The sequence below is a fragment of the Struthio camelus genome, chromosome 7, assembly GCF_040807025.1.
Source record: "Struthio camelus isolate bStrCam1 chromosome 7, bStrCam1.hap1, whole genome shotgun sequence".
Classification (NCBI taxonomy): Eukaryota; Metazoa; Chordata; class Aves; order Struthioniformes; family Struthionidae; genus Struthio; species Struthio camelus.
The window spans coordinates 38661129-38682979 of NC_090948.1; the positions used below are offsets into that span (position 1 = coordinate 38661129).

Below are 21851 nucleotides of genomic sequence, written 5' to 3' on the forward strand. Positions count from 1 at the left end.
TCATAAACTTCATCGCTGCTCTTCTCCCTCTTCTACACCTCCTAAAGGTTCATAAGGTCAGGATAATTATTTATTTCCTCTTTTTTCTTCTTTCAGAAAGGGCTAACGGAATTAAAACAACAAGAGGAAGTTTCTAAGTTCTGGTAGCTGAACAGAATTACTTATTTACATATCAGATATCAATTACAGTCAGTTCAGGAGTAAAGTTTTATACTTGCCAGACTATCAAAGGCAGAGAAGCTGAGAGAGAACATGAAGAATACAACCATAACTGCAATCGGACAATGCAATCTAAATCATAGCCTAAATCGCTGGCAAAAAATCCAACCAAACAAACCCTTCCCCCCCGAAAAACAGTATCCTGTTCTATTAACTAGTTTAGTACTTGTTTTCATAAACAGTAATATCCTACAAGGATGGGCAAATTAATTCTGCCTAATTGAAATCCCACTTAAACATCATAATTAGTAAATATGAATCCAGTGTGATTTTTTTTTTTTAATGTTGCAAGGTTCTTATAGGAGACTGAAAAAAAAAAGTGAAAAAAGCAAGAATACCAGAAAAAATACTGTGAGAGTGTGAAAAAAGAGTGAAAGGTGCAATTAGACAAAAAATTTGTACAAAAAATACAAGCCAGATTTCTTTTATGTCTCATTTAAGGCTCAAATTTCCTTTCTCGCTAGGAACCAGTATTTGTATGACAACTGAACCTTGTCTGAAAAATAAAACAGCCCATAGTTTTAAAATTACTGAACCAAAAGATGTGCAAATGCCATTTAGACTACATACCTCCAAAACAGAATGACTGCTTTTCAGGGCTTTTTTTTGCCCAGTTTGTGCTTGCCCCGTCTGGCTATACATGCTATACAAGTTTTCTGGTCTTCAGATACACCTTGGCAATTCCCTTGATATCAGTGCCACTTAGATGCATGGGTCCAACACAGAGAATGTTGCTCGGTGTTTAAGTCATGAAAATGATCATTACAGCACTTTATGCATTATTATAATTTGTCAGTCTAGAGTCAGCATGTACAACATTTTTAAATCACTTTGTAGCCCTTAAAGCTAAGCTGTACCTTCAGTCCTGAACTAAGACCTTCCAGCAGTCCTCAGCCTCATGCATTGTGGATCTCTGCACCGCTCACTCATACAGTTAACAGGAATAGTAGAAATGACCTAGTATAAATCATTTGGGTCACAGTGGAAGTGAATTTGCAGTTTTAACCATGAAAGACTTACAGTGTACTTTGCCTGTATTTGGGCCAGAGTAAAAGAACATTTTTCACTGTTAGTCTTATCTTCCATTGTGGACTTCTGTATGTACACTCAGCACCAAACTGTGGACTTACTCTATGTTTCTGAGTCATTCGTGTAAACTCTTTCTCATAGGGTTAATCCCTGAAGGGAACTGGACTGCAAGCATTACTTAAGTCAATAAAAACTTGTCCTACAGCACTTGTTAGGACAAACTCTGAGTGTGGTACTTCATCTGCGGCTCAGCCTTCACAGGCCAATGGGAAAGGAGGATGAAGGAGCACCCCTGGCACTTCTCAAAGACTGCAGCCATCTGTTCTCTTTTTTGACCTTCTAGTTTAAAAATCAGGCTAAAATTATTTTAATTTCAATTTGACCTTATCTGCATTTTCTTAAAGATATTGCTTACCTTGTAGTTCAAGAAGAGTCACTGAGGAGGAAAAGAATTTGAGGCAAGGGTGAGAAAGGGTCTAAGTTCTCATTTTGAGCGCTACTAAGGGACAATATTAAACATGAAAAAATAAATACTTTTTTGTGATCAGATTAAAAGAACACAAAGGTCTTTCTATTATATGACAGTATGAAGGAACTGTTTAAAAAGATGAAGAGATTTGAGCATGCTTTTTCCTTGAAGAAGAGTTAAATATTTCACACCGCTTAGGATGCCTCCGTACTGTAACTTTGAGGTCACAGGCCAGGTGAGTAAGTATTCAAGGGCATGACTCCAGTGAGCATATGCTCACTAGAGCGTCTTCTGTGGAGTGATATGGAGAGGAGATTTATCCCATCCCATTTCTGAGAGGATAAAGTTCAACTCTTTTATTTTTTCTTTTGTGGGCTGTGTGATTATGCTGTCAGTGGGAAAAGGAAGAGACATTAGGGACAAAAATACAGTGGTAACGAAGGAGAACACATTCCACCTCTCACATCTCTAGCGCTAGAAGTTTCTTGCAAAATAGGTGCTTTTACCTTTTGGGTCATCTTCAATGCCTATGGATAAAATGGCAAATGCTTCCAAACAAGAGGAAAAGAATTGTAGAAGAAACCAGTACCACTCAAAAAAGCAGTCTAGATGGATCCTCTGCTACAGAAATATAGACTCTTTTAGATAGTCTGAGCTTCAAATCATTTGCTTGCGGTTTGATATTATTTACATCATGTTCATAAAGTATTCACATGCTAAATATAGCTCTGTAAATTATAATTATTTATTATTTGGCATTATATTGTTTAACTATATATAGATAATTCTATATTCCATTTGTCATGACAACCCAGGTAGGAATTTAGGTGTAAAGGGAGTTTAGAAGTAATTTTACCAGTTAAGGCCCCATTCCATAGTCACAAGTAATCAGAAGACATGAGGCATCATCCAACTCCCAAATCATTAAAGATTTATTTAAAAATAATGAAATTTCCCCAAATTCCAAATATTGGATGTTTTATATTTACCTTTTTCCTTTTTTATTCCCTTTAGCTCCCTATCAGCTTTAATGCTCATGGCTGTAGAGGAAAAGTTTTTGCGTTTTACTTGAAACTGCTTAAAAATTTAACTGTTTGGCATTTACAAACAGATGGGCTGGGAGGTGAGGGAGAGTGATTCACAGCTACTCCAAGTAAATCCAGGGCAGTGTAAATAAAGTTACTCCAGATTTATACTGCAATGAAGCTCAGGGCACAAGCTGAGCTATTAGAGGTTATATTTACAGAAGAGGGCCTCATTCTACTTATCTGAACAGAAGCAGCAGTAGCCATACATCAGTTATAACTACAGTTAAGAAATCTCTTGAACAGTATTTACATTCAAGCCAATGGCAGCAGTATGTGAAGATACTTAAAAGACCCCTACCCATCTCTTCACTATTTACAAAATTATATAACAGTGGGCAAGATACAACTACTAGCCTCTTCTAAACTTGCAATCAAATTTATTTATTTATTCCAGATCAGTTTTAAGGAATTTATAAAAAGGATTCGAGACTAGAGAAAATATTTAGAATATTAAAAAGTTGATATTGAAAAAATACACATGACGAAACAGAACGTCTCCTAAACACGGACATAATCTTTAGCCTACTTGTTCTTAGGGGAGTATTGTTTCCATCCGATGCTGTTACACTCCTGGGCTTGGAGGATCCCTCTTTAAATTCCATTGTTTAATTACATTACTTGGAAATGAAAGTTTAGTTACCTGACTTTCTGATTCATTACAAGAAGTGGAATTCAAAAGTACTAATATGTTTAAAACAAAAAAGTAAATCACTTTCTTTTAAGTAGCTTTCTAAAAACAGTTATTAAAAATATTTTACCCCCCCTGCCCCAAACACACACAAGACAGCTAACCTTAGTCCTCTGCTCCAGCCTACCCTTTCATTTGCCTGGAGTCTCAAAGTCTGTCTTACAGCAGCTATTGCATGTCAACTGGCAGTAACCGGAAACGATGACAGCGGTAACCGCTAAGTGAGAATTCCTGCAAGCACAGAAGAATGTGATTGTGATCTTTAAATGTCTGGAAGACAGATCACTTGTGTCATCTCTTAGCTTGATTTTCATAGCTGTTATCGTACAGTTGAAACACCCATACGATTGTTAGTGTTCAATAGTGTACAGGTAAATGGAATTTATTTGCAATTAAAGTAATTGGAAAAGGATATAGCCTGAATATTGGCCATACCCTCCAGTTTCCAAATAGAGGTGCTGGACATCCAGGTCCAGAGCCTCATTGTGTAAAGCCCACAAAGGTGCCACTATGCAAAGAAAGAAGCAGCTTTGCTCAATGTTCTGATACTCGGGTTTCACAGAAAAACAGTCTCATATGAAACTTATGGTATCTCGAAAAGCCAGACAGGAACACATGTATTGACTAAATTATTCATTTTTAAATCCAACTCAAGGCCAAATAAAGTGTTTAAATGCTTCATCTGCAGCTAACCTCTTTATTACAGTTAAGTGGAGGAGTGTTTGTCTGAAAAAAACTGTCTTTAGGCCATTAAGCATTCAAAGCGATCTCTCATCAACCAAAACAGATGACCTGCACTCAGACATATCCAGGAATCCCTTCAGCTTTGCTGAGATTTGACTATTGCTGTTTTCTTAGGAAAAGCGCAGATTCTTTCAGTAACGACTCAGCAGCAGGTCTAACAAGCCTCATGCGACAGGGAATAAAAGGGTACATCGAGTCTCCCAGCACAAGCTTCCACAAAATGATTTTTAGGTCAACCCGTTGCCAAAACAAACTGTGGAAGCTAATTTTATGTGTATTTTTATGTGTATTTTATCCTAAAGATCACTTTGTTAATAAAATACAGGCACAGCATGCTTGTGCAGCTAGCTGGCTAACGGAAACTAGCTCAACAGCCTGAAGAAGTAAGTGCAGTCAGTCTTGTTTGTGACACCTTCTGATGCTTCTTAATAATAATAGGTGCCCAAAGTCACTGCTGCTAGTGTCCTGGTTGACAGGGAGAGCAAAAAAATGTTGCCCTCAATGCACTAGCTGTTTGATATTGTAGGTAATATGAATCAGTCAGGGAGGGAGAACTGTTGACTGCTGGAGTCATCCCATTTTCAATTCTAAATGACAGCAGTTTAGAGGCATTATTTGCAATTCCCTCCCTTGGTACTGGTTCATTAAGACAGAGATTTTTCAGTCTGCAAAATTCTTGGTGCTTTCATTGACAGCACAGAGTGCTATTTAGTGTGTCTTTCCCGGAGTTTGTCTTTCTTACTGCTTGCTCCTTACAGCTCAGCAGAAATATCCGTGATTACTGTATACATTTTTTTTTGCTCCCTGAGATGACAGCAGTGGGTCACACACTGCCTCTCCCAGAGGTTTATCCCAATACGTGCTGGTGGAGTGTGGGGTGGTTTCTGTGAGGCCACAGAGACCCTTTTTTTCCAAAGTCCCAATCAGAAAAAATTAAAGGGAAGGCATAGGTAGGGCAATTGCTCATCCCTAATCTAAACAATTCATACGGTCAAGCAAAGAGAAAGACAAGATTCAAACCTGGATCTTAGTTTTGCAGCTTAGATGATAGGAGCCAAAATAGGAATTTTGGCTATATGAAGGCTAACTTCATCATCATCATTATTACTAATCGTTAATCAACCTAGGATAGCACAATTGTTCCTCCGTTAGCACCTTTTTTGCTCACTGGAAAGAAGGTTTGAATAGATATTTTGGAAAATACATTGAATTCAGCCTCATTGCTCTCCAGCCCAGAGACCTTGTCCGACTGCATGCTTGGCCTCATTTGAAACAAAACTGTTCTCCCCCCGACTGTGAAATCTGCATGGCTTCGGCCTACCCAGTGCTTCCCTCAGTCATCAGACCTCTATACTGCTTGAAGGGTACTTACTCCTTGTAGCTAAAACAAAGAAACTGGACATCTCTCAAGGCTTATAACTGGGTTGTCTGGAAACTCAACATTTTCCATCTGATTAGAAATACCACATCATTCACAATATTTTAAAACTTCAGTGGCCAAGTACTGCCCAAGTACTGCCCAAGTACTTGCCTGGTACCCAACTAGTACTCGACTAGTACCCAACTTCTCCCTTTCTAAAAAGAGAATATAAAATTATTTTCTACATAAGCTGAAAATAGAGAAGAGTTAGATACAACATTCGGACCCTGAGTGAGCTCTGAAGAAAACTGCAGGCTGTCTAAGGACTAAGAATTTGGCATCAGATTCATTCTCACTAATATCTTGCTTCCCCATGCCAGGAGGAGAGCTCTGCTCCCCTTCTGCTTCGATGGACAGAAGGAAGGAAGTTGTGCCAGTGCCTTTGCTGAGAAGCTGCTTGTTTTATCCCATTCACACCTGCTCAGCTCTGCTCGGAGGTGCAGAGACAGGGCTGAACCAGAGATTTGTCCATTTGCTTCCCACATGTTCACAGAGGGGCTATAGCAGACAAATAGGTTTTGCTCTTCCATGTACGGCTGTGCTGCCTCGTCTGGTCATCTGAATGGAAGGTGCTTTGTGCAGTTGTATCACAGCTAGTCAAAACGAGCCAGCAGTGCAAGGAAGGAAGTTCTGATCTGACTACTTTCATTTCAAGTGTTTTACATTTTCATCAGGTATAAGCAACCCTGTTTCTGTTCTTTTTGCAGTAATTTTCAAATAACTTTCCTCCTTTTGTTATCACACAGTGGCTTCTACACCATACTTTTTGCAGATAAACCTTGTGCAGCTATTTTGCCAATCCAAACATATCTTCTTTGAGAGAGCCTCCTCTCAAATGAGAGGGAATTAGCAGAAATTATTTCTTTTGTATTTCAATGCTTTGTTCAAAAGATAAATAGGAGACATGCAGTACCCAGAACAAAGTCTCAAATATCCATGCTGAATAAATGGTTGTTTTACTATGGTTGTCTGCAGAAAAGCTGGATTTTGATTAACAACCTCTGTGGAAACAGACATGGCACTTAAATGAGAAATCCAAGTAAGATCTGTAAGATCGTACAGAGAGGGAAATGAAACCTTCAGCAGTCATAGTCAGATGATTTCATAAACCTTCCTAACACAATTAATGTAATAGTCTTTTACCTTTTTTTGACTGCAGCAGATTTTGATCACACAGTATTATTTCTCTACTGGCTATTTCCTCTTTAGACTGTCCAGTGTTCTCTAAAGAACTGCACCCTCTTTCTTCAGCTCTGATGACATTTACAGATGTTGAGATGAAATGAAGATGTGCGATTCTCTGAAATGCTTCAGAAAGAGTGACCAAGAAACCTAGCAAGACAAATTATACAATAGTTACACCTCTCCAACCATGCAAAATATAACAACTTTCCTCTGCAGCATCTAAAACTACACAAAGATGCACAAAGGTAGATGGAATCATTTAGCCATAGCCACTTACTAAAGAGGTTGTAGCAGAGCTGCATCCCTCCAGAGAGATTCTGGGAGGGACTCTACCTCCTATGACCTCCCGTTAAAAGCATACACAGCTCTCTTTTTTCAGATTAAGCCAGCTGCGTGGAGCAGAGAAAAGAGTCAGCTATGGCTCTGCTTCTTCCCTTCGGCTTTTAACTAGGGTATAAAGAGGGTTCATGGGGTCCAGGTCTAAAGTCAACCTGGCCCTATGTTATAGCCATCTTCTAGGTTTGCGGCTCATTCACGTGCGAGGTTTGTCTTTTAGGCTGTAAACTTCTAATGTTAGAAAGTATGTAAGATCTTCAGAGCTGAAACTGTAGATTTAGCTGTGACCTTTAAAGCACCTAGTACACTATCAGCACATAAACAAGATAACATAACCCCTTAAACACAGTCAGTGTCAGTAAGGTTGCACAGCTGTTTGAGAAGTAAAAGCTGAGCAAGCAAAAGTAGTACCTACAGAGTAGGAACTTTATGCCTCCGGGAGACCTCTTTGTTCCCTTAGGAGATTATATTACATTTTCTATCCAGCCATGAAACAGCTTACAACAGTATCTCATGTGGGCTTCCCAAGAAATGCTGTGCCAGATAATTTAACACCAAGTGTTTGATTAGTATTGCAGAACCTAGCTCAGTTTTAGGAGAGAAGCAAGGGGTGCTTTAGCACTGGAATCTGAACTGGGGACTAGATTAGAAGCATATAATTTATATGCTATATTATTTGTCATTTTTCCTATAGGCACAAACTTATCAAAATGTTGGTTTGATGCCTTTATTGTCTTTACTGATTTTGCTTGTTTCATATTACCAAAATAAAACAATAGAAACTGTACATCTAAAATGTTAGTTAAATATTTAAATAGGAAAGAACTTCAGTACAACAAATTGTGCATCAGATAGAGGGATTTAGGTCTCAAAATACACATCACAATATAATAGCTTTACATTCATTCGGCAAAGAGGAATGTAAAAAGGCCAAAAGAAAGCTTCCATTTTGGAAAATAAGGAAGAAGAGCTGTCATTCATATCTATGGAGCAAATACTGCAGCAATACAAGATATTACCATCTTAGTTGCTTTTTACCAGCCTTTCTCCAGGGGTAACTGTGCCTCTAGCAAAGCAGAACGCCTTTTGTCAACGATGCCTTTTTTACTTTTCTTCTCTTTCTTTGGGAGCTTCAGCTACTACATAAGGCTGTGAAAGGAAAGAGCTGAGGCAAGGGCATACATGTTCCCTTCTCTTGATGCCACTGCAGAAACAGTACCTTCTGCAGTGGGACAAATCGGAAACCTCGATGTAGTAATATTTGAAACCATCACAGCAAGACTTGCCAGATCTCATCTATGACAGCCATAAATGAAGTGGGAAAAGATACTGTGCACTGCATCTTCTGAGAGACAGATTCAGTTAATAGTCATACATTTACTTGTTTCAGTATCTCTGAAGATAGCTCTCTGAAAGGTTGTGAACAGTATTTGTCTTCATATTTAGCCACCTTAAGATGATCATGTTAACAGGATGTCTGAATCCCTCTACACCCATATTGGCTGTTGTGTAAGATAAAAGGGAGAATAGCATGTGGAAGTACTCACTTAAGTATCAAAAGGGAAGAATTAGCTTCCCTTATCAGGCAGGCAGGTTAAAATTGGGCTTTCCAATATTGTCTTCTCATTTGTGGTACATTTTTTCAGAACTAGCATGACGTAAGATAATGATTTTCAAAAGCCTGTAGTAAAAGTGATGTTCATATTGAAAAATGACATTGTTCTCTACTTTACTTACTTTAAATAGATATAATTCATTAGAAATAATGTTTAATTTAAGAAGATATAGTACGTTAAGCCCCATTATTGTTTCCTATAATGCAATATCTTTAAGAGAAGAATTGCCATTACAGAATATTTTTGCTTCTGTCCCCTTTCCTTTCCTCCTCTCATCCCTCAAATGATTTGGAGGGTTCATTTACTTATTACTTCAGTGTCTTTCAAGCTAAATTTATTTAATTTAAAAGTACTGTTGTTTCCCCATAACTTTCAGTCCTTGAAATACCCAGCATTTCACTTATCTGATGAGCTTAACTCTTAGCTCACACATCAGCAATTACAAAGATTTTGACATTGAAACTCAGTTAATAACTCTGTTGTTGATGTTCTGCCTGGAACAAAGTACAAATTATTACACTTGCAGTTGCTTTAGCCATACATGGCTGCCCACAGTAAAAAGCATTAAAAAATGGATTTTACGGAGTCTGGTGCTGAGTGTGCACAGAAGCAGGCTTTTTGTAAAACAAGGCCATACTTACATATTAATAGTCAGCACACCAATGTACTTTGAAAATGTTGTGTTCTGCTTTTCAGAAGCCTGTGATTCTGTGCAATCAACCACTTTGCTACTGATAAGGTGTGGTCCTATTTGTCCTTTTTGTTGACAGCATGCAAGACGACAGTTTAGAATCCTCTACTTCAATATCTCAACTTCTGAGAGAAAGTTATTTAGCTGAAACTAAACATCAAGGGAACAGAGAAAGAAGTAGATCAGAACCAGCTTCTCATAATTTCCATTATGGCAACATTTCTGGTGATTCAGATGAGGTAGCTGCCCAAGATGACCTTCCAGATCTCTCTGCCTTTTTGAGCCAAGAAGAGTTAGATCAAAGTGTAAACCTCGCAAGACAAGCTATTGATCAGAATCCACTTGAAACTAAACGGGATGAGCTTCAGACACATTCACATCATCCCTCTGATCCGCTGAAAAACACAGGAAAAACAGTTCCAAACAAACAAATGGCCCAGTCTACCGCTTTGAAAACGTCAGACAATGGCCTGCACTCAAACTTTTGTCAGGACCATGTCAGAGATACAAAGGGCTCCAAAGGGAGCTCTCAAGATGTGAAGAAACAACAGCTTCCTTCTGAATCAGAATCAAAAAAGGAATTCCTAAACAAGGCAGCTGATTTTATTGAGGAGCTCTCGTCACTTTTCAAAGCTCACAACTCAGAAAGAATAAGACCCCGAACATGCAAAAACTACCGGAGCAAAATTGATTCTAAGAATAAGCCTGCTCAAAAAGGTAGCTCTAGCTTTTCTAGTACATCAGAAAACAGAGAAAGACTTTCCATTCCAATACCTCAAGACTTGGAAAATAAAGCAGATAAAACGTTTGAAAAAATAGATGATCAACAGATGGCAGACTTGGAATCTATCAATCAATTAGCAAGTGCAGAGTTAAAAACAGAGTCAGAATCTGCATCTGTATATTCTGATGAGCCCATTGGACAACCACCGCGCTTTACTCAAAAACTGAAGAGCAGGGAAGTTCCTGAAGGAACGAAAGTGCAATTGGACTGCATTGTGGTAGGAATCCCAGCACCAGAAGTCAGGTAAACATATTCTGCACTTGCCATTTTGTATTTCTGTGACATTAGGTATATGCCTTACCCTTCTCAGATGTTTTGATGTGTATGTTTCAGTAATCTGTAGCACAAATCCTTTGACCTTGCTTATCAAAATTAATTAAGAAAAACAACTACTTTCTTTAAATCATAGGAAAGGTTGCCTATATTTTTAAGACAACATGTTCTGGAGCACATTATCTTCTTTGAATTTTAGAGAACTGTTTTTAAAAAGCTGTACTTCCATAATTAAAAGAAAGTGCTACCACCTGCATGAGAAATGTTAGCTATCTTTACAGAAATCAAAAGAGTGACTGATTGTGTAAACCAGCTAAAGACACCGATGGCTATGAGATTTCAGGCTGATGTTTGAAGGTATTCGAGATGAGTGCATAGAGGTTCCTATAAACAAAAAAATCTCCTTAAATGAATAGAAAAGAAAGGCGTTCAATTCAGTTATTACACAAATAGCCAGGCGCAGCCGAGTTCTAATTCAAACTCTGACAACAACAATTCCTCCATGGCCTTGAAAAATCACTTGTTTACTGTGTATAAAACGCCCTGATTAACTGATACTTATTCATGTTGTGTGACCAGCCTGCTAAATCTGATGCTACAGTTTTTATCTGTATCTATGAGGATTTTGAAGGGCAAATAGGCAAGATTTACACAGATCACTGCAGATGAAAGGAGATGTGAAAGAGCTACACTTTATTCATCAATAGCATCAATGGAATAAGAAACAGATTATTATAACTTTTGCATTTATCTTGAAAATTCTCAGATCTCATCAGTATTTCTAAATCCAAATTTGTCCACATAGAGCTCATAGGGCCAAAATTATCTCTCATTTACAATGGTGGAATTCTATTTCCTCTGCCGGAACTGCAACAATCCAAAAGAAAGGAAAATTCTATGCCTCTTCTAGAAAAGTACTATACATATTTGCATCCTGTCTAACATCTGCAGTATAATATACCGTTAGTCTAGATGTCTGCCAGTCCTTTTCCTGGCATTTTAGAAATCTCTGTTGCTTTTCTAAATATTGAAAAGAAATGTTTGCATCTTCAGCATCTAATTAAGGGAATATGAACTTCACAGATGGTCCACGTTTTCCAGTTGTCAGCTCATCCAATGAAATCTCATTACAGTCCTTGCCTTCCATATATACTTAGACAAAGATGGGTACAGCACTACTACCGCTTCTACTGCAGTCAACATCTTTATCATCTTTCTCACCAAATTAATAGGCACCATCCTCAAGTGATAACTTTCTCAACATCCAAAGATGGAAGCTCCAAAGATTTTTGTGGTAAAGAATCTTTGTCTTCCGCTCCCTTGGATTTCTGACACAATTTCTGACACACCAGCTGCTATATTTTCAGAAGGCAGAAGCTTTTACCACACATTATTAAGGATAATAGAAACAAGGATCTACACATAAATCCTCTTGTTTTGGCCTGTCTTCAGTTATGGACAACCTTGTCATGAAGACAAGAAGTTTCCCAGCTTATAGGTTCCCCCTCTGAACTGTGATGGCCAGACCATTTTGTCCCACTAGTGCCTTCAGTAGTAACCCATAGGTTCTCAATCTCTAACAAGACCTTGATCTGTGGTGCCACACTGGGTATCTTGTCCATGACAGAAATGTGAATTTTCAAAGGACTAAATAGTTTGTTTATAGAACAAGTATCTGTGCTGAAGCTGGAGGAAAACATCTTGTTCAGGAAGAATATGCTTTCTACTATGTTTTGTGTCCAAAGTCACTGCTACAAATGTTGTATTGAGTTCAGCCCTTAGGCTGAAGGCCTTAGAGGAGTCTGATCAAAGAAGAAAACAGTGCCAGAGATCTGCTTTTTTGATAGAAAAGCTGAACAGACAGGGAATATTACCATACCCTAGTATTAGCACCCTTCTCTGAAGACATCTCTTGCTTGTAAAGATTTTGAGAATGATTTCTCTAGCCACTTGCCTTAATAACAGTTTTTGATATTAAAAATGTCAATAGGATCTCTAACCTAGACGTGAGAAATAACTTTTTCTTCTCTCACTTTTCACTACTTATAACACAAAGAAAATAACTGAAATAATTTTCTCTTATGTGTATAAATCTGTACACAAACTCAGTCCCACCTTCTTTGTATTCAGGAAAGAACACTAACTTGCTCGCTTATACACATATGCTCTGGCACATAGTGTTAAATATATACATTACTCCAGAAGGCCACAACACTACCTTCTTAAAAGTGCACCATACCTATGCCTTTAACACAACATAAAACTGATGGGGTATTCATGCCATCCAAGTTCAGGCATGTAACAAGTATCTGAATTAGAAGCTGAAACTATAAAGCCACTGAAGCATCACAAGGGCAAATCAGAAAACCCAGAACAAGGAGTCATGCCTTGGAGTATCCATGGATGGCCAGGATGGCTGTGCACCCAATTCAGGGACTGTTTGATTCAATGGAATTGGATGATAGGATCTTTGTAAGCTGGGTTTATTTTTGTCCCAACAAAACTGAAGCTTTTCCATGGAAAATTCTATCTCAACATTTGATTCTGTTTATTTTAAATAATAAATTAAGCTACTCATGTGCATGACAGTCAATATGGGAGCTGTTGAACTTTCATAAAACTGGTATCAGCCAGACTCCTCCTCTGATACACAGTGCAGTCAGACACTGCACAGCACCAAACAGAAATGCCCGCTTGGTCTGCTGACTCATGCTTGTAGCCAGACTAGGGTCTTAGAAGAGCTAACCCAGAAGTCCAAAAGGGACTGGGTACCTTTCTAAGGCATGGGCACATAAACAGGTTAGCAGAGAATATAAGGCACCTGCAAGTCGCATTAAGTGCTCAAGCGTGCTCTGAATTAAGCGACAGAAGGGAAGGTACCTTGCATTTATTGCAGCCTGTCAGGGCATGAGGGTTTCAGTGCATGAAGGAAAAAAGAGGCTAATTTACCCTGAAATCATTCACTCAGGTGCTGCTGCCCCTAGACAAGGGAGGCAGGGACAGGGAGAAAGAAGTCTCACTGAGAAAACCAGCTCCAAGGAGCCAAGCTAAAGGGAAAGATCAGGCTCAGGTTTCAGTTTCACAATTTAAACTAACAAATAAAAGATAAATCATAAGGGAGCAAGTTTGAACTCTCTCTCCCTCCGTGTGTGTGTGTGTGTGTGTGTGTGTGTGTGTGTGTACGTGCGCGTTCATGTGTGTACACATACATGCTGTATTAAAGAGAAAACTGGGAATGTTAGCTGCTTGGAAAGAGTTTCCTGATTTTAATTGTTTAATAATTCTTTTTCCTGTTCATTCAAGATTCTTTCAGCTCCAATGTGTAGGAGTAACTCTATGAAAGAGTGTAAAGAAATCCACTTGCCTAAGTGATAAATTTTCATATGCTGCCAGTGATCATGGCCTTTTTAGTCACTATCGCAGCAAAAGGAAACCAGAAAATAACATACTTTGGGGTACATGTTCCACAAACCATGGGGATTGTGAGAATGCACTGTTCACTAAAAATAATGCTTGTCTTTGACCTGCTGCCCAGAGCCTCCAGAGTAGTGAAGAAGTTATCCTGCTGGCTGTAGCTGCTGAGTTGTGTCCAACGCCAAGCTCAGAACTGGCAACCATCTTGCTTTGAGGGTAGCAGCTTTCTGAGGTTTATGGCTACTTTAAAATCTGTGGATCTATGCAAGGAACGGAGATAAGTATTTAACAGAGAAATAAGACAGATACAAAAATCAGTAGTCTGAAGAAATCCATAATTGAGAAGGCAGCAACTGATGAAAGAAAGCTTAACGCTGGCTGGCTCTAAGGCATGATTTCTTCTTCCCGTAACCTAGCTGAATGCCCAGTTCAGTAAATAAGTGTCCCTTGGACCTCGTGTGCCAATTCATGCTTGACTAAACCCGTGCCCACTGTCACTTCCACTGGACTTCCTAGTCACAGAAATAAATCATAAGGTACTTACAATGCTCATAATATATATACTTACAATGTAGGAGTGGTACTGTGGGAACCCAGAACATTGTGAAACAAGAACAAGATTCGACAAGCTCTGTAATGTAGTTTCTCAGTCACCACTAGGAGAAATCAGATGGTTATACTGATGTAGTTTGGATTATAAGAGAGATAAGAGGTTTAGAAACAAACTGATGCATCACAGGAACGGAAAGGACTGGAAAACATGATGAAAATACCATGGAAAATACTGTGTTTGTAAATGAGACGGTATAAAACAACTGATGATGTAAAAAAGGGTGTAAATGACATACATGATGGATCAGGGACAAAATATCATTGGCAGTGGTAAAAGCAGTATAATTTACGGGCTTGGGAGGTAGCTATCTAGTGTATAGGAGGGCTCAATCGGGGACAGAAAACTGGATGGAGGAGCAAGAGAACAAGCTGGGAACTGATTGAAAGTATCAGTATATCAAGTGCTAAAAGCCTGCTTGGCTGAACATAGACCTGCCAAACCTTTCTGAAGATAACTCAGCCTTAACGTAAAACTGGCTAATATTATTGTAAATAAGCCCACATGTCTTAGAGAGACGTAACTAAGTGCACAATTAGAGAAAGCTGGTTAAGCCTATCCATCTAAAAAGAAGATTCAATGAAATGTTATTCCTTTTTTTCAGTATCATCATGCAGTGTCATAATGAATGAATGCAGTGACATAAAAGAGGAACAGAGATTGATACTATAGTTCATGGGCTTGCAGTGAGCGCAGACATAGCTCACAATTAAAGACCATTTCTACAATTATTGATTGATTAATTTGCTCGGACTATAGGGCAGGTTAGAAATAAGCATTTAAGAGACGTGTCTGGCACATCTGCAAAAATTAAAGGTTTTGATGACCTCCTTCCGAAGCTTCCTTCTACAGCTCTGTTTCTATGTGACTAATGATAGGTATGACATTCACTCCTCTCCGTGAGGAAAGCACTCCTTATTCCTTCAAGTTCAGAGGTGCCTACATTTCTCCAAACTGTTTGGCTCATCACTCCTAGGTTAATTTTACTTATGAATCACACTGCATGGTTTGGCATACACAGCCATCCTGGAAGCGTCATGAGGATTTGATGTTCTAAAAACAGGCTGTATGTCATACGGTTTCCATGAAAGCATTCTTTAACATAGGCATAGATAGCTTAAAAGGTGCATTTTAGCACTGCTATGTTTAAGGAAAACAGATCTGCAACTAATTACAGATTTTAGAGATGCTAAAATCACATAAGATGACTGAATAAGAATTTTTCTCCTGGCTGCCAAATGAAAGCATTTATCTGTTTCAGAACTCCAAGCCTAGAGAGCCAAACTTCTGTTACATGTAACTCCAATCAAATCAATGGATTTATACCCAGGATGAATTTGGCACAGTGGATGACACTGCCTGTGCTTAATGTGAACCTGCCTTGTATGATGAAGCTAGCATTGCAATTCATGGCAGGAATGAAATGTCAGTGATGGAGAGTATTGCTACTTCAGTCATGTCACGTATCTCAGTGTCAGAACTCCCCTTGTAAATGACATTTCATTGCTACCACGTACAATGTTTCGATGGTAAGAATATAATTGAATGTTAGTAAGTGACCATACCAAAGATTTCCCTAATGTTTAATCTTACAAAATAGAAATAATTGTTTTTCACTTATAAGCAGTGCAAAAAGATAATGTAGCTTTACCACATTCTTTTTCTTGGCTTAATCTCAAAATAATTTAACATTAAGTAAGGTGAAATTAATGACTCAAGAGCAGACTGCATAGGAAAACTAAATCCAGGTTTGAAACAGAAGTTTACTCCTGAAGTTTAAATCACTTATCTTGCAAATTTTGGACTGGTCAAAGGAAAAAAAACTGCAAAGAAAAGAAGTAACTCAATCCTGCCTCATCGTCTGCTTGAGTCTAGAAGGAATATTACTACTCATATATTACTAAAATAACTGGGAGAAATAGCTTGCAAAGAGGCAAAACTTGTTTTCAATTTTGCTTATAGGAAATTAGGTTTTGCCTCACAAAGGAATGCAATACAGACTTATCTATACTAACACAATAGGTTGATTGGAAAAGCTGATCAGCAGGAACACAAAGAGTTCTTATATGTTGCTGGTGATTATATCACAGCATTTTGTGTAATGTGTTTACTTTATGTCACTCGAGTGAGGAATGACATTTGAGAGGACACAGAAATATAATATTACTGTACTGCTTAAGTTATTTTAACATTCTGAAAAGATGCTGCTGAAAATGAGATCAAATTCTAGAACATGGATATTCCTCTCTTTAATATATTAGTTTTTCGTAAGTGCTAAACCTAACATGATAAAACATGCCTACATTATAAGGAAGAGGCATGAGGTAGGTATATAAAAAGACATGAGTAAGTGCCATGACTCAGCTCCCAAATTACACAGTTGCCTACATGATTAACACATCCAAATGTCCACTTGCACATTCAAATACCCAATTTGCCATTGTAGTCACACAACTGCGCATGAACCCTAGGTCTTCTCTCCTGAGAATGTGACCATTGCTAATTAACACCACTTGCAACCCTTGAAAACAACAGAATAAACCATACTATGTATAAAATCAAAACAAATTGCCCCTTTGGGATCACAGGGCATATGCCCCCTATATAATTTCCGTGTCTGGAACGTAAAAATGGCACTAATCAATTTCAAAGGACCTTTCCAATCAGCCGTGTAGTGCACATTGCTGTACCTCTCCCATAGGCCTGCTAAAATTTTCTTTTACTTACCCACAGCTGGTAGAGCTGTTCCTTTATCCCAAGCATTAGCTGTTTGTGTTTGGAATACCAAGTGCCCTGTCTTTCATCTCCACTACTAGGTGTGGTGTCTGCATCTATGTGTCTATAAGGACAGCACTGAACAGAACAGCAAGTGTAATATGAACTTCTGGGGAGCACAGGCCACCAAAATAAGGCTACATCTAATTACTAGTGGGGAAAATAATTGACTTTGGCAAGTCATTATGGGCAAAATCTAAAAGAACTGTTTTAGAAGGCACTGTAGCTGTTCCTTCTGTTTGAAGGGGTTTGTATGAGAGGATCTGAAGGCTCTGTGGTGGAATGTGGTAGAATTACAGCTCAATCAGACGAAAGAAGATAGAAAAATCATTATTTTTAAATGAAATGTATTTTGAATGGAAATTCAAACCAATTATTTCAAAATAAATATGTATATATACCTAGACTATTGATAGGATTAAGTGACCATACAGGAATAAAAAGCAGGATTTGCAAAGGAAGATGTTAGCAAAGAACCATACAATATAATCTACTGGGAAGTAACAGATAGTAAAATAATAATAATAGTGAGATATATATATAATATTTATAAAAATAGTGATAGTGAAATCCATTAAATCCATCTTTTTGTAGACAATCTTTTTAAGACCAGTGAATTTGCCTTTTTACACTTATTGCAAAGTGCTCCCTCAGACATTCTAAAACAAGATGTCTGGAGACTAGGCAGCTACTCAGGAGAAATACATACATTTCTTATATATGTACGTACTCTGCTCTTACACTCTTCCCTGCCATCTTCTTCTGGCCACTGTCAGAGACAGGGTGCTCGGTTAGATAGACCTGTAGTCTGAGCTAGATCATCTAGTAAGTTCTTATTTATCTTTTTATGTGTACTAACTCACCTGGCATCCGAGGACATGGGCTGATGTTGTTATTCCCTTTTGTATATTGACAGCTCTCTGTTAAATTTCTAGAGATGCTGCACGGTGCCTGGATTTGGTTAATATCCAGAGAGCTGTTTATGCGGTATAGTGAAATGCCTTAACAAAGTTCTTTGATGCTTGAGAGGTATCATGAAAAGCTGCTGAAAACTATCCTGGAGTAAAGTGCTGTCCTAGGCAGACTGCTCACTGACAGAAAGTACCTCAGAGCATCTCAGTTTGTCCATCAGAGCGGTAGAAAACCTATCAAATGAGCTAAGTCAAAATGCAGAGGGACAGAGGAACTTCCCTTACGGCTCTGGCTCACAGTCACTTCAAGCAAACAGCTGTGGTTTAAGATGCAGCTGTAGCCTCTCGACTGCACAGCCCCTTCTTTTGGAAGTTGTTAACACTGAGCAAAAGTGATATAGATGAGAATTTATACAGTTCACTTATCCTAGATCCAGATCTCTAGTATCTTAGTGCAAACTCATTTTCATTATACCAGAACTAATGCACCCGAACCTGCCACCCTTGCTTCAGAGTGAGTAATCTCCAGCAAAGAAACAACATCAGGCTGGTAACTTTTTTAAATACAGTTGCCATATATCCTAGAGCTTGTCTATCACAACTCGAATGTTCAAATGGAAGAGAACAGGGTAACTTGGGCTGAAGTTATCTATATCAAGCAGTGCCAATTTCTCATTGGTAAAACTCCAAAAGGGATGTAAGTGTATTTTACAGAAGCAAATCTGTATATCAGCTGTGAAACGTCAGGGAAGAGAGCTGGGGCATTTGATATCCTATTCTCATTCTTTTTAACAGGATAATATTTACTACATGACTGCCCATTGCAATTGGAAATACTATTTCGATAAAGGTTGTTTTCTAAGACCAATTTTCAATCCTTCTTACAAAAGAGGCTGCCAACCTTAGAGGAGAATAAGCAAGCAGATGAAGACACAAAAGAAGACATTAAGTTCCAGCTCTCTAGCTACAAAGTACTGCCTTTCAGAAAGAGAAATTTGTGTTAAGCAGTGTGATTCATTCTACCGTGCAGGAACTCCCCTGCAGAACAGACTGACCTGTACAGCTTCCAGGCTGTACGCTCAAGTCAGTTGACCGCACAGCTACAGACTACACTAATATGCAACTCCAAGTAGACTGGGAAATACCCTGTCTACTTTAAGAAAGCCATGCTGGATGGCTAAGATTGATGGAGCGCAAATAGTGCACGGTTTACTTCTTAGCTATGTAATCAGCGTTTAAGTTCCAGCTCTGTACTCCTTCATACCTCACAGGCACTTTGAGGCTCACTTTTCAGTTCTGCATTATGCTTCTACTAGATTCTAGGTTTCTGTGGTATGGACTGCCTTGTACTTTCTTGCCAGGATATTCTGTTGGGGATTTCTTCACGGTCAATTTATACTACAAAGTGGTCTGAAGAGTTGTGCCTCCAAGAGGCAAATACAATTTAATGGTTAAAGACATGTATTTAGTAACGCTTTTCTTAATGATCTGAGATGGATATGTATCAAAGTACCTTACAGTATGAGCTAGGAAATACTCATTAATATAGTTTATTATTGAAATACCTACCCTCAGCTTTTCCACAACTAATCTAATTTGCTGCAAAATATGACAGTAGATATGTTTCTCATCGCTTTTATAGCACTTGTATATATCCAAAGGCTAGGAGGTACTTTTATCAAGTTACCATCTATAGTTGGTGAAACAATTAAATAAAATTTTAAAAATAAATTGAACTAAAAATTTTCTAGCAGTATGACCCAGCTGCACAAAATGCATAAACAACCGTACCTAGTTAAGAAAACAACAATAAACAGAAAATACAGATTAATTTGTAGATGTAAAAATACATCTATTTTTATGAGAAGAGAAAGCGTGCAGGTGAAATGCACCTCGGTTTCGCTATTCAAATTCTTCCACTTACCTGAAAATACAGATAAATTACAGTAAATTTCAGCCACACCCTGAATCAACATGAACTTTGCAATCCCAAGTTTGAGGGAAATTTGTTTATTCAGTTATTTTTGCTATGATACAATACAGATCTGAATGTATCTCAAGAGGAATTCAGAGCTGGATTGAGTGCTTCAAATTCAGAGCTCTCCTTTCTCCTACTTTCCCAATGAAATCTGTATATCTAGAAAAGTATTTGCTAGAGTCGCTTATGTAAAGTAGTTTGTTAACATGTTTTAAATACTGCAGAGAAAGCAGTTCTGTTATTTACTGCACTTAAATATTCTGAAAACCATAAATAGTTTATTCCTATGACTGTTGACTCAATTTGCTTGCGGCATCCTATCTAAACTGTCAGGCAAAAAAACACCTGTTTCATTGTGAGAAAGACTTCTCATATTGCCATTCTAGTTGTCAAGTTGTTTGCCCAGATAAACAACATTTTTTACTTTACAGGTGGTACTGTGAAGGGAAGGAGCTTGAAAACTCACCAGACATTCAAATTATCCAGGCAGGAGATCAACATTCATTGGTTATTATTGAAGCTTTTGAGGAGGATACAGGACGTTACTCGTGTTTTGCTTCAAACATCTATGGAACAGACTCCACTTCTGCAGAGATTTACATAGAAGGTAATGTTAGAAATTGCTGTCGAATGAAATTGGTAATACAAGATTATGATACAGTTAGGTATTTTGTATAGCAACTGTATATTAGATTTGGTGCACAGAATACATAGTGGGAAGTCAACAGTTGCAGTCCTTGTTAACACATTTATTATTTCTCTATAAAACACCCTTCAAACAACTACTATGACTTCCCATTACATGTATTTTTATTGTGTTGCTTCCCAGACATCATGTATATATCTCACTGTAAGATGAATGTCTAAAAATATTGAAATTCTGGTGCCATCCTTTATTTTTTGGCTGCGGTTACTTTAGGGAAATAAAAGAAACCTTACCTTCTTATATAATTCTTATTAATCCCTTTTCCCTTCAGCCATTAGCAGAAACTGAATATAGGATGGCTTTTGCCTAAACCGAGTTTGCCTTTTTCAATAAGAAAAATGTAAAAGTAGCCTGATCCTAACCTACTGTTGGGACCTTGTAACCAAAATATATTGGTACATGCTAGCAATTTGATCCTTTACTTGCACAAGAGATGCTGCAAACAAAACAGACTATGTATTTGCAAATTTATGAGTCTTTTCTTTCCTCTTATCTTATTTCATATATCCTACCTGGCTTAAAATATTGTGATACGCCTTTCTGTCTTTTTTTTTTTTTTTGGTAAGGTTTTAAATTGCATCCATCATTGTGCTAATAGGATTGCAAATTTAAAATACATACATAGCATCTTTTTTTCTCCTTCTGTATTTCTTCAGTTGCCAGGGAGAGAAATATCATACTGAGAGTACCCTCACAGACAACAGTGGGACCATTCATAAATTGAAGTACCTACCCTACTTAATGCAAGGGTACTTTTCCCTTGCTGGTATTCTTCTTTCACATCTCTAATCTGTCAGTGAAAGGACAAATCCTTTTTTTAGCATTTGCACTGCCCCTGACATTAATGGGTGATCCCTGTGCTTGGCAGGGATTTACTAGTTCTCAAAGCTGGGGCCAAGGCCTGCTTTTGCCTAA

General features: G+C 38.1%; 1 protein-coding gene across 1 annotated transcript in view; it reads left to right on the forward strand.

Annotated features, from left to right (window-relative positions):
- Positions 1-15: 15 nt before the first annotated feature.
- Positions 16-21851, forward strand: part of MYPN (myopalladin) — a 59254-nt gene continuing 37418 nt past the window's right edge. The window contains exons 1-3 of the mRNA XM_009675921.2: positions 16-56; positions 9491-10512; positions 20662-20837. Of these exons, the coding sequence (XP_009674216.2) occupies positions 9566-10512; positions 20662-20837 (1123 nt within the window). The 5' untranslated portion in view covers positions 16-56; positions 9491-9565. The remainder of the gene's footprint in view (positions 57-9490; positions 10513-20661; positions 20838-21851) is intronic.